The sequence below is a fragment of the Pleuronectes platessa genome, chromosome 24, assembly GCF_947347685.1.
Source record: "Pleuronectes platessa chromosome 24, fPlePla1.1, whole genome shotgun sequence".
In the NCBI taxonomy this organism is placed as follows: domain Eukaryota; kingdom Metazoa; phylum Chordata; class Actinopteri; order Pleuronectiformes; family Pleuronectidae; genus Pleuronectes; species Pleuronectes platessa.
Window position 1 is genome coordinate 11,702,061 of NC_070649.1, and position 13,132 is coordinate 11,715,192.

General features: G+C 40.3%; 2 protein-coding genes and 1 non-coding gene across 3 annotated transcripts in view; 1 reads left to right on the plus strand and 2 right to left on the minus strand.

Annotated features, from left to right (window-relative positions):
* Positions 1–13,132, minus strand: part of LOC128431094 (uncharacterized) — an 870,493-nt gene that overhangs the window by 364,072 nt on the left and 493,289 nt on the right. The gene's annotated exons all lie outside the window — the stretch shown is intronic.
* LOC128436215 (5S ribosomal RNA) lies at positions 52–170 on the plus strand. The gene has a single exon (XR_008337977.1). It is a non-coding gene; the product is annotated as a 5S ribosomal RNA (ribosomal RNA).
* On the minus strand, positions 4,895–6,320 carry LOC128431112 (histone H1-like). The gene has a single exon (XM_053417340.1). It carries the CDS (start codon positions 6,297–6,299, stop codon positions 5,697–5,699), a length of 603 nt encoding a protein of 200 aa, XP_053273315.1. The 5' UTR covers positions 6,300–6,320; the 3' UTR covers positions 4,895–5,696.

The window sequence follows — 13,132 nt, forward strand, 5'->3', positions numbered from 1 at the left end:
TTACCTGACGTATTTACATGTATAAATAAGGCTCAGTGGGTGGCTTCTTTCGCTTACGGCCACACCAACCTGAATACGCCCGATCTCGTCTGATCTCGGAAGCTAAGCAGGGTCGGGCCTGGTTAGTACTTGGATGGGAGACTGCCTGGGAATACCAGGTGCTGTAAGCTTTTTCCACTTTTACCTGACGTATTTACATGTATAAATAAGGCTCAGTGGGTGGCTTCTTTCGCTTACGGCCACACCAACCTGAATACGCCCGATCTCGTCTGATCTCGGAAGCTAAGCAGGGTCGGGCCTGGTTAGTACTTGGATGGGAGACTGCTGTGATGGAAATTCATCTTGAGATTTGAAATAATGAAATCAGACTGGAGTTGCCATTGAGTCTTTATAATAGTAATCTCTGCAGAGATACACAACAAGCACGGGTGCTCAGGATGGAACAACTGGCTGCGAAGGTGAAAAAGCCAGGACTTATACAAAGAGGTGTTTCACAAGACAGCATGAGAAAAAGAAGACATGCCAGAATTAATACAAAGAGGAGCTTCATAAAACTTAATATGAAAAAGATATGAAATCCTCCTCAGTGCTCATCTGCTGTGTCCGTCCGCTGTAGCAAACTCCCAGTTTGCCAAGGCTACAGTAGTGAGACACCTGGTCTGTTGAATTTTCCCTCACACTCCCCCATTTGATCATCAATAAAAATATGATCACTAACGAAAATAATCAAGAAACATCATAATCATTATCAATAACAAACATCAAATCATAGAAGAAAAATCGACGAGTCTGCAACCCTGGTACCTTGCATACATACAGAATCACTGGCGATGAGGCCACAATAGGTAGCCACTGCTGTTTTGTGGAAAGGAAACAAAAAAAAAAAAGTTCTTTCCCTGTAATGGAGCAAGCGTCCAAAATGAAAAAAATATGGAAGGAAATCAGGTCAAACAAAATCATTTTCTCATTAACCATTATCAAAATGTAACACACTGTATTGATTGGCAAAAGTAACTCATATTAAAATGTAATAAAACGTTAAATGTCAACATAAAGTATATCTAAGGTTGAAAATATCATAGGCCTTTAACATGGTGTGACATCTTCTGCCCTTAACCCTCATAAAGCGTAAGGAAGAAAACTACTCAAAAAACCCTTTTCACAGGGTGAAAAATAAGTAGAAACCTTAGAGAGAGCCACATGTGAGGGATTCCTCACCCAGGACGGACAGAAGTGGTATGTATATATTATTAAGTATGTACAAACTTCATAAAGTAACACATCAACCTTAAAAATTCAGAGATTTAAATTAAGGCATCAGAAAATATGAAGTTGAAAGGATAATTGCAGTAGCTGTTTTTTGTCTAGTGAAATCACTAAGAAACACATAAGCAAGCTGGAGGGAGAAAATAACATAAAAATGAAAATGAAAATGAAAAATAAAAAGAGTAAAATAAAACTAAATTTGAGTATCGTCATCAGAATCATCTGTGCTGTCAGTGTCCAGGTAAGTAGTGATGTGGAATAGGTTACAGATCAAGGGGACCTGAATCACTTTTCTTGTGTCTAGTAAATTTGCATGTGCTGGACGGGTCTGAGAGGACACTGTAGGTAAAGAGGAGTTTGTTAGATCATCAGAAGCTTTTCTAGGAGGGTGTCTCGACAAAATAATTGGAAAAACAATAATTAAGGAGATCATGGATAACACGAATAGTGAGCCTCTGAGGCTTTTGTCTCTGATCTTCTTAACTGGGAACAGTGGAGTGTGGACCGGTGCATCAGGGAAGGGGACATTTACACCAGCCTGCAAAAAAGATTCAGAAACAGGACTTATACCCTCCACTGCTTCTTGTCTGAGTGGATATTGTTGTTTACATGGTCTATAATCAGATTTTGGAGTGATTTTGACTGGATCACAGTTTCTGATGAGGCCCACATCAGATTTGTCCTTTACCTACAATGTTTCAGGCAGATCTGAAAGTAGAGGAGAAACATCAGAGGGGCTGATCAACATCGCATAAGAATGAAGGTGATTTTCAGTCACAACAAATGAGCATGTGTCTGTCACATGTGAAGTGCAGTGCAATGAATCCGTGTGCATAACATCAGAAAAAAGGGTGATAAGAGAGTGTGACGTGGAGAGCAGATCAGTGGAGGCATTTATAGGAAGTTGCAACTGATATGCAAACAGCTGCTCATGTGTGGTCTGTGACATTGTGAAGGTGGGTGAAGAAGAATTGTGTGTAACCGTCACTCCATCAGGGGAGGATACTAAATTGAGGCCTAACACAATCATCAAATCTCTTCCTAATAGATTAACTGGCCAACAGGTAGACAACAGAAAATCATGTTCAAACCTTATGGGATGTTTGTCTAACTGAGCGGCGCATTTGAAAGAATATAAAGCCACCACTCAGCTCAGGAGATGTGGGCAAATCTGACATCCTAACCACAGAATAACCTGCACCAGAGTCGACCATTACATTAAGTTTGTGACCGTTAACTTGGAGTTAAGGCATTTTCTTAAAGGCATTACTATTGTACTTAACATAAGAACCACAAAGTTGTGTGTAATCTGGTGTGTGTGTGTGTGTGTGTGTGTGTGTGCGGTTAGTAATGCAAGCTGATACTTCTTTGCAGTGGCATGTATTTGTGTGTGTGCTGGAGCTTCTGTGTGTGTGTTTCACTTCCCTTCTCTGATCCTCGGTGGGTAGGCTGGACGTCTCCCCCCCGTCTGCCCCCCCCTCACTTTCTGCAAAGTTCAGTCGGCAGTGAAAGTTCTTGTCTCCCCGTCCCCTCGCCGTTGGGGGCATTTCGTTGCCCAGTGTCCTTTTCCTCTGCAGATGAAACACTCATCTTTGGGAATTCTGGGTCGTCGAGAGAAGCTTCTCCCACGGCCACGCCCCCCTCTTCCTGGTTCAGTGAAGTTGGCTCTGCTATCAGTGCTATCTTGTCTGCTTAGCCTTGACAGGGTGGACACAGCCTGCATCATAACGCTGTGTTGATTAAACAGGACAGTCAGACTTGTGAGGAAATCTCCTACGATTTCGTCTGGTTGTTGTTTGCACCCCGTTATTTTGGACATGTCACTTTTATTGGGGAAGGCGGTCCTCAGGGCGTTGAGGAGTGTGTTGAGAGCGTTGACGTATGTTGCATTACCCGCATCATCCCAGTCTGGTGGAGTCAGACGGAGATCTCCCCCACAGTGCGGACACATCTTTGCAAAGTCAGTGGGGCCTAAGGATGAGGAAGAGGTGGCGTCATGATTCAGTCCTCCCGCTGCCCCGTCTCCATAGACTGGGAGAGCGGTGGGTGGCGTCTGAGATGGGCCTGAGCATTGATTGGTGGAGTCTGGTCTCTGCATCATGTGGAGGAGGGTTTTGTCGTTGGTGAAGAGGACTGCCACACCCTTTCAAAAGGAGAATACAGAGATCTATATGATTACTTTTCAACATTCTTTCCAACATTATCACTTTCCTTCTTGTCAACCTTAGACAGAAAACGACCTTTAAATTATCGTTTTCTGTCCCTACACTCTTTATTTATGTTATTTTTTGTTGCCCTTTTTTTTTTTTTTTTTTTGATTCTTCCTCTTTCTCGAGGAGTTTCTCTCTTAAAAGTAAAAAAATTTAATGTCGACACTGAATGACCCGTTATGAGGAAAAGCAAAGTCTCTGGACCATACTGGAAGAAATGTCACACTATCCCATCCGTGCCTTGCAACCACAGAGTCCACAATAGGACCCTCTGGGCTTTGGGGTCCTTGACTTCCCTTGTTACCCATCCTATCTGGTCTATGAAATTGGCTTATCAACAATATTCATAACCTTATTAATTAGCTGTGTGAAAAAGGACTCATCAACTATTTTCACAACACTCTAATTTAAGACGTGGACGTCTCCACGAATCCTTGTTTCTTTCTCCGGCAAAACAGGAAAAATGCCTTCAACTAGGATGATTGCCACAAGATGGGTCAGATTAACATTAATAATCCACAGTAATCCAGAGAGAATGACTAATACACCTGTTCCAAATAAAACCCTTTAAATGTATTATTTCTTATGTTTGATTTCATATTTGAGAAATCATCTAAACAGTCGTGAAAATCAGAATTTCAACATCTCACCAGATTTAAGATGACCAAAGAGAGGTCTTTGGATCCCTGTGAAGAAGGTCCAGAACCCCAGTTTTTTCGGTCCTCTCTTCTCTTCAGTGTTGGAGGTAGAGGCAGAAGATTTTCTCTCCTGGGTGATCAGCCACCGAAGACTTCTCGGGTCCAGACGATCTTTCAAGGGATCCTGTTCGTGACGCCAAAATTGTGATGGAAATTCATCTTGAGATTTGAAATAATGAAATCAGACTGGAGTTGCCATTGAGTCTTTATAATATTAATCTCTGCAGAGATACACAACAAGCACGGGTGCTCAGGATGGAACAACTGGCTGCGAAGGTGAAAAAGCCAGGACTTATACAAAGAGGCGTTTCACAAGACAGCATGAGAAAAAGAAGACATGCCAGAATTAATACAAAGAGGAGCTTCATAAAACTTAATATGAAAAAGATATGAAATCCTCCTCAGTGCTCATCTGCTGTGTCCGTCCGCTGTAGCAAACTCCCAGTTTGCCAAGGCCACAGTAGTGAGACACCTGGTCTGTTGAATTTTCCCTCACACTACATATAAAGGAGCAACAGGTACAATTGACTAAATATGAAAGAACAGCACGTAAGATTGACTTACATTAGAAGAGATGATATAACCTATTACCATCAGAGTAATTATAAGAAATATTTGTTTATTATTGTTATTATTTATATCATATATATATATATATATATATATATATAGGAATCTAGGTCGATATTTAGTGCTTTTTTCTAATACTAGACCCATAAATATATATATATATATAATCGTTGAGTACTCGTTTATGTCAAAGAACAAGTTGAACAAATTACCAATTTATTGAACAATCAACCAAAAAATCACAATATAAAACAGTATAACATAATAAAAACACAATAAATTATATAATTCTCATAAAATAACTGTCCTTTCAGTGTGTGTGTATATGTTCAGTTCCCAGTATAGTGTGTGCTTGAAGATTCACTGGTTCCGTTCTGGTCCGGGTCTTTATGTTTCTAAACTCAGTCCTACCTGTCTACCTGACGGGCAGTAATGGGGTCTGATTTCTTCTGGATAAACGATCAGGTTCAATCTGGATCATACAATTGGCCACACTGCATCCACGGTCTGGGTTCAGCTCGCAATCTCAGCATTCAGAATTACAGGATTGAGATTCTTCTGGTGTTCATAAAAAACAATCTACTCAAAGTGCAGAATAATCAGTGTCTGTTTTGTAATTATATTTCTAATGTTTAAAAAGTATGGTATATGAAGTAATGACGATATTGCTGAACATCATGTTACATGATGCATGTGTGTAGGTAGGAGTAGGCTACTCCTTCACAGAGTTAAAAGCTATGTTTTATAATATTTGATGTTTTGATATTTACTAACTTCTTAATCTGAACATTGTAACATGACATCTAATATTGCTCAATCTATCTAGACTCCCTGTAGTTAAGAACGCTGTCTGATGTGATGAATGATGAGGAAACAGCTCTTTCAGGAAAGACGTGTGTGGCTCTTAAAAGAGCCTTTTACCAGGATGGACATGTTTCACAGTGAGGACAGCTCACTTCTTCTTGGCTGCTGCCTTCTTCGCTTTAGGTGTGGCGACCTTCTTCGCAGGGGCTTTCTTGGCAGCAGGCGCCTTTTTCACCACCTTCTTGGGGCTCTTCGCCACTTTCTTGGGGCTCTTCGCCACCTTCTTGGGGCTCTTGGTGGGCTTCTTGGCCGCTGCTGGTTTAGCCACCTTCTTCGGGGACTTTATAGCGGCTGCTGGCTTCTTGGCTGCCGCTGACTTGGGCTTTTTAGCCACTGCGGGTTTCTTGGCGGCGGGCTTCTTCGCTTTTGGAGCGGCCTTCTTCACTGCCTCTTTCTTGCTCATCTTGAACGAGCCGGTGGCCCCGGTTCCCTTGGTCTGGACCAGGGTCCCGCTGACCACCAGCTTCTTGATGGTGGTGTTGACGCGGGAATTGTTCTTCTCCACATCGTAGCCTCCGGCAGCCAGAGCCTTCTTGAGGGCGGACACTGACGCGCCACTGCGCTCCTTGGACGCGGACACGGCCTTCACGATGAGCTCACTGACGCTTGGGCCGGCGGTCTTCGGTTTCACGACCTTTCTTTTGGCCGCTTTAACCTTGGCGGCAGCTAGAGCTGGAGCGATTTCTGCCATCTTTCTCTTTGCGTTTAGATCAACGACGAACTATCGGAGTGAGTTACTGGACTGTTGAAGAGTCCTGATCGGGAGGTGGTACTTGAACACACCATGAGAACCGTGGAGACTCAGTCGAGCCGTGGCTCCCGTGTGCAGTGTGAACGCAGAGACACTTGTGTTTTCTCCTCACTGACAAACGAGTAAAAACGCAGTGGGTGAGCGGTGCTGGAGGCTGACAGTGAGGAAGCAGGTAGCGGACTTATTGGTTTTCATGTTGAAGTCATGAAGAGCTCTGATGCTCTCTGCATTTGGTCGGTGGAGCCTCCAAACACATCGCGGTGAGCAGCACTGCTCAGCGGCTTTTCCCACTAGTTTCTCTCCTAAAATGAGTTCAAAAGCACCACAGCTCCACCAAAACCCGTTTCCTAGCTGCTGCACATGTTTGTTCAGAGACACCGAGTAAAAACAAGCACCTGCTGAGGATCCCTTAGGAATAAAGTCAAGTAATTGTTCAGGAAGCAAACACACCGCTGATGGCCGAGGCTCCTGGTGAAGTTGAGCCAGACTTCCTATCAGAGCCGTGAACGTTTCATCCTGAGGATGCTGGAGAGTCAGTAGTGATACAGATCATATCCATGTTGAATTTGATCAAATGTTCATTTCAAGCCATGATTAAATTAATATTGGGGCACATTCGTCTGATTTAATACAAAAAGTCAACAGGTTCCATCAGTTATTTTTCAGAAAATGTTCAGGCTTTACTGGAATTGGCAGTTTCTCTACTTAGTAAATACCAACTTTTTCTCATCATATTAACACTACATGTTTCTGTATATAATGATAATCATTATTTGTGTAAATAATTATTAAAACCTGACAAACGTTTCTGAAAAACTGTTTGACCCGTGTGTGAGAAATCTCTGTTAACCTTTCATTATATGTTACCTATTGATCAATAGATCAAGTCTTCTCAGACTTTTATAGCCAATAACACATTTATATTACAAATCAAGGCCTTAGTATCAACAAACACTTTGTTTATCCAGAATGTACACACGTGTGCAGTATGTGAAAGGGTTTGTGTAAATTGCAGCGTGTAAACATGTCATTTTAACCATTAAAACAGACCTTATTTATTGGGTCGACCCCTTCTCTCCTGGACACTAGGTGTCGCTGTTCTTCCGTTCCCAGAGCTACAGATGGAGTGGGCTTCAGCGACAATTCTTGGAGACTTTGGTTTGTTGTTTGTTCCGTTAATAAATATTCTAATAGAGCCACAGTTCACCCGTGTCGTCTCCCTCCTTGCCACAGTCGTGATCAAATGGAGGCTCGTCCGGTGCACGCTTTTCCTCCGCATTTGTGAAAGACTGGATAGGTGGAGAAGGCGATTTTTGTGAGTGAGACCTGTGATCAGGTAATGTGTGAGCGTAGTGTGACGTCACACACCAAGTCAGCCGTGCGCCTCGTGTTTTTGTGAATGAGCGGCGTAGTTGTTTTGTGTGGGAGATGTTCGGGTACGTGAACTGACGCTGTTGTGTGTTGGCTTGTTTCTCCGTGTTGCTGTGCCGGGTGTTTCCAGAGGCCTGTTTCAGGTAGCTGGTTTAACATACTCTGAGTTTAATCCTGCGCTCTGAGTTGGTTGACTCAGAGTTCAGGGTTGAAAAGCAACTCTGGGTTTTCGGTTTCAGAACAGGTGATCAGCGTTGGCTTAATCAACTCTGAGTGTGTTCACGCTGGGTTGGGGGCGTGCCTGTTGACTATAAAGAGCCATCATCAATGGATCTCTGATAACATGATCAAACATGGACCAAAAACGTAGATCCAGTTACTTTTCACCCACGGAATTGGAAATATTAATGCACGCATATGCCGAGCAGGTACCCATTTTCACCAAAAAAAGTAATACCGCCGCGGCAGCGAGAGCGCGAGAGAGAGCTTGGCAGGAAATAGCCGAACAAGTCAATGCGTGAGTAAAATAAAATAGTAAAATAAAATAAGAGGAAAGTTTAATATCTTCCACTTATTCAATATGTAAATTGTATGTGTGTGTGTGTGTCAATTTACACAGGAACAACCCGAGTTTCCCCAAGAGGACTTGGCAGCAAATGAAAATGAAGTACAAAAATATAGTTCAAACGGGTAAACTAATGTTTAATTGAAATCAAATCAATTGTGCTGTTTTGCCTGCTCTACCTAATTTAACAGCTATTTCAACATGTGATGGGTCTATATTTAAGCAGTAAATGTAAGTAGTACATTTCTCAGCCACCCCAACACTGCCAATATTTAATAGGATTTAGATATATTAGAAGGCTACTCCTAGGCAAAATGCATTGTATGTATGTATGTATGTATGTGTATATACATATATATGTGTCTTCAAAATAGCGCTTACTGAATATTAGGGTAACATTTTCCTCCATGTTAGCAAATCGAAAAAAAGCAGAGGCCCGGAAGACTGGAGGGGGTCCACCACCTGCAGCCCTCACAGAGGCTGAGGAGATGGCCCTCAGCCAACAGAGTATGCGTCCTGTGGCTGAGGGCATCCCTGGAGGGAGCTCCTCTGATTCCCCCCACCCCCCAGGATAGAAGTGCCTTTATCAGAGGTTGGTTATTCAAAATAATTAAATATGTACATGCAACCCAGCGCGTTGCAAATTAGATGGGGCAATATTCTGGCTCAAGTAATAATTTCACTGTCTAATCATCTTCTTCCAGTTACTGATGGCGTCATTGCCCTACTGGAACCAGATGCCCTCACCAACCTCCATGCAATTGTAACAATTCTTCACCTTCCACAGATTATTAATAATGTCTTGATAATTGCTGAACACAACTGTTAATGTCATTACAGGAAGATGATGGAGAAACATTGTCTGCAGCATTTGAAAGGGAAGAGGAAAGGCCTATTGAGGTTAACACCTTTTAAAAATAACATCTAAAAGTTGATGATAGCGTTGTACAATTTAAAACTGACATCTTCTTTCTCTCAAACAGGATGAAATCGAATTCAATGAGAGGCCATCCACTTCTAGCTCTACTTCACAGCTTACCTCTGTAAGATTCTCCCTGGAATTATAATGAAACGCTGTACTTGGCACTGTGAAATCCAATGTCATCTTTTGCATTCCTATAGCTTCCAGTCAAAGAGCTCTATAAAATCTATCTGGGAAAACAAATAAACAAAGCAGACTTAGAAATGGACCACATTAGGCAAAAGATGCAAAAGGATGCTTTGGAGATCCAAATTTTGGAACATAAGTTAAAGGTAGGTGAGGTACAAACTGGGATACTGTTTCCTGCTCCAAAAACATACCCAATATGAATGACCTTTTTTTTTTTGTGCTTTCAGGAAATAAAGAAATCCTCATAAAAAGTAGATTGTCTTTATTAGAACACGGGCTGTGGTGGGACAAGTTATTTTGTTGAACAGTGTCACCCCCTACCAGAGGCTGGGTCTGTCACACGAGTTTACTATCATACAGGAAGGCGAAAGAATGCCAAAGAAAACATTTCGGAAATAATAAAATACATTTAACTACATAGAAAACTCAAACAAAATGATTTTGGCAGAGTCTTTCTCTAACCACCCTTCCGTCCTGTGGATCCATGGCATGGTTTGGGTTTATGTGCTGCTCATCTGCAACTACTGCGGTCAAGTGAGCAGACGTTCGTCTTTTCGTGGTCAAGTGAGCAGACGTTCGTCTTTTCCTGATTTCAAGTGCGCCCGTATTACAGAGTGTACGGTAGTCCATGATACGGAGCAAGCCAATCTTTTATGCTACTGTAAAATCCCTTTATTCCATAATTTCTGACAAAGGCTGACACAGTTGTGCTCAGGACCATCCAGACTGTACACTCATTCAGTATCAAGCATATTTACTGTATCATTTTGGAGAAATTCAGCCTTAAAGTTCATTATTTTGAATTGAAAAAAGCATTATGTGCAAAATGTACCCTTCCGTAAAATCCCTTTATTCCATAATTTCTGACAAAGGCTGATACAGGTGTCCTCAGGACCATCCAGACTGTTCACTTACTCAGTATCAAGCATATGTACTGTATCATTCTGGAGCAATTCAGCCTCAAAGTTTAATATTTTGAAGTGAAAAAGGCATAGTTCCTTTTTTTTTGTTGAAATAAGCATTATGTTCAATATTTACCCTTCTGTAAAATCCCTTTATTCCATAATTTCTGACAAAGGCTGATACAGGTGTCCTCAGGACCATCCTGACTGTTCACTTACTCAGTATCAAGCATATTTACTGTATCATTCTGGAGCAATTCAGCCTCAAAGTTTATTATTTTGAAGTGAAAAAGGCAAAGTTCCTTTTTTTTGTTGAAAAAAGCATTATGTTCAATATTTACCCTTCTGTAAAATCCCTTTATTCCATAATTTCTGACAAAGGCTGATACAGTTGTGCTCAGGACCATCCAAACTGTACACTCACTCAGTATCAAGCATATTTACTGTATCCTTCTGTAGAAATTCAGCCTCAAAGTTCATTACTGTATGTATATATTTGTATTCTATTTTATTCTATTTAGTTATATATTGTTGTTTTTATATTGTTGTTTTAAGTTAAAGTGCACCAATGACACCAAGGCAATTTCCTGTTTGTGCAAATATACTTGGCAAATAAAATAATTCTGATTCTGATTCTGATTCTGATTATTTTGAATTGAAAAAGGCAGCCTCAAAGTTCATTTATTTTGAATTGAAAAAGGCAAAGTTCCTTTTTTTTTGTTGAAAAAAGCATTATGTTCAATACTTACCCTTCTGTAAAATCCCTTTATTCCATAATTTCTGAGACAGGCTGCTACAGTTGTCCTCAGGACCATCCTGACTGTACACTCACTCAGTATCAAGCATATTTACTGTATCATTTTGGAGAAATTCAGCCTTAAAGTTCATTATTTAGAATTGAAAAAAGCATTATGTTCAATACTTACCCTTCTGTAAAATCCCTTTATTCCATAATTTCTGAGACAGGCTGGTACAGTTGTCCTCAGGACCATCCTGCCTGTACACTCATTCAGTATCAAGCCTATTTACTGTATCATTTTGGAGAAATTCAGCCTTAAAGTTCATTATTTAGAATTGAAAAAAGCATTATGTTCAATATTTACCCTTCTGTAAAATCCCTTTTTTCCATAATTTCTGAGAGAGGCTGCTACAGTTGTCCTCAGGACCATCCAGACTGTTCACTCACTCAGTATCAAGCATATTTACTGTATCATTTTGGAGAAATTCAGCCTCAAAGTTCATTTATTTTGAATTGAAAAAGGCAAAGTTCCTTTTTTTTTGTTGAAAAAAGCATTATGTTCAATACTTACCCTTCTGTAAAATCCCTTTATTCCATAATTTCTGAGACAGGCTGCTACAGTTGTCCTCAGGACTATCCTGACTGTACACTCACTCAGTATCAAGCATATTTACTGTATCATTTTGGAGAAATTCAGCCTTAAAGTTCATTATTTAGAATTGAAAAAAGCATTATGTTCAATATTTACCCTTCTGTAAAATCCCTTTTTTCCATAATTTCTGAGAGAGGCTGCTACAGTTGTCCTCAGGACCATCCAGACTGTTCACTCACTCAGTATCAAGCATATTTACTGTATCATTTTGGAGAAATTCAGCCTCAAAGTTCATTTATTTTGAATTGAAAAAGGCAAAGTTCCTTTTTTTTTGTTGAAAAAAGCATTATGTTCAATACTTACCCTTCTGTAAAATCCCTTTATTCCATAATTTCTGAGACAGGCTGCTACAGTTGTCCTCAGGACCATCCTGACTGTACACTCACTCAGTATCAAGCATATTTACTGTATCATTTTGGAGAAATTCAGCCTCAAAGTTCATTTATTTTGAATTGAAAAAGGCAAAGTTCCTTTTTTTTTGTTGAAAAAAGCATTATGTTCAATACTTACCCTTCTGTAAAATCCCTTTATTCCATAATTTCTGAGACAGGCTGCTACAGTTGTCCTCAGGACCATCCTGACTGTACACTCACTCAGTATCAAGCATATTTACTGTATCATTTTGGAGAAATTCAGCCTTAAAGTTCATTATTTAGAATTGAAAAAAGCATTATGTTCAATATTTACCCTTCTGTAAAATCCCTTTTTTCCATAATTTCTGAGAGAGGCTGCTACAGTTGTCCTCAGGACCATCCAGACTGTTCACTCACTCAGTATCAAGCATATTTACTGTATCATTTTGGAGAAATTCAGCCTCAAAGTTCATTTATTTTGAATTGAAAAAGGCAAAGTTCCTTTTTTTTTGTTGAAAAAAGCATTATGTTCAATACTTACCCTTCTGTAAAATCCCTTTATTCCATAATTTCTGAGACAGGCTGCTACAGTTGTCCTCAGGACCATCCTGACTGTACACTCACTCAGTATCAAGCATATTTACTGTATCATTTTGGAGAAATTCAGCCTCAAAGTTCATTATTTAGAATTGAAAAAAGCATTATGTTCAATATTTACCCTTCTGTAAAATCCCTTTTTTCCATAATTTCTGAGAGAGGCTGCTACAGTTGTCCTCAGGACCATCCAGACTGTTCACTCACTCAGTATCAAGCATATTTACTGTATCATTTTGGAGAAATTCAGCCTCAAAGTTCATTTATTTTGAATTGAAAAAGGCAAAGTTCCTTTTTTTTTGTTGAAAAAAGCATTATGTTCAATACTTACCCTTCTGTAAAATCCCTTTATTCCATAATTTCTGAGACAGGCTGCTACAGTTGTCCTCAGGACCATCCTGACTGTACACTCACTCAGTATCAAGCATATTTACTGTATCATTTTGGAGAAATTCAGCCTCAAAGTTCATTTATTTTGAATTGAAA

Coding starts and splice junctions, on each gene's coding strand:
- LOC128431112 (XM_053417340.1), bottom strand. CDS start 6,299: ATGGCAGAAATCGCTCCAGCTCTAGCTGCCGCCAAGGTTAAAGCGGCC.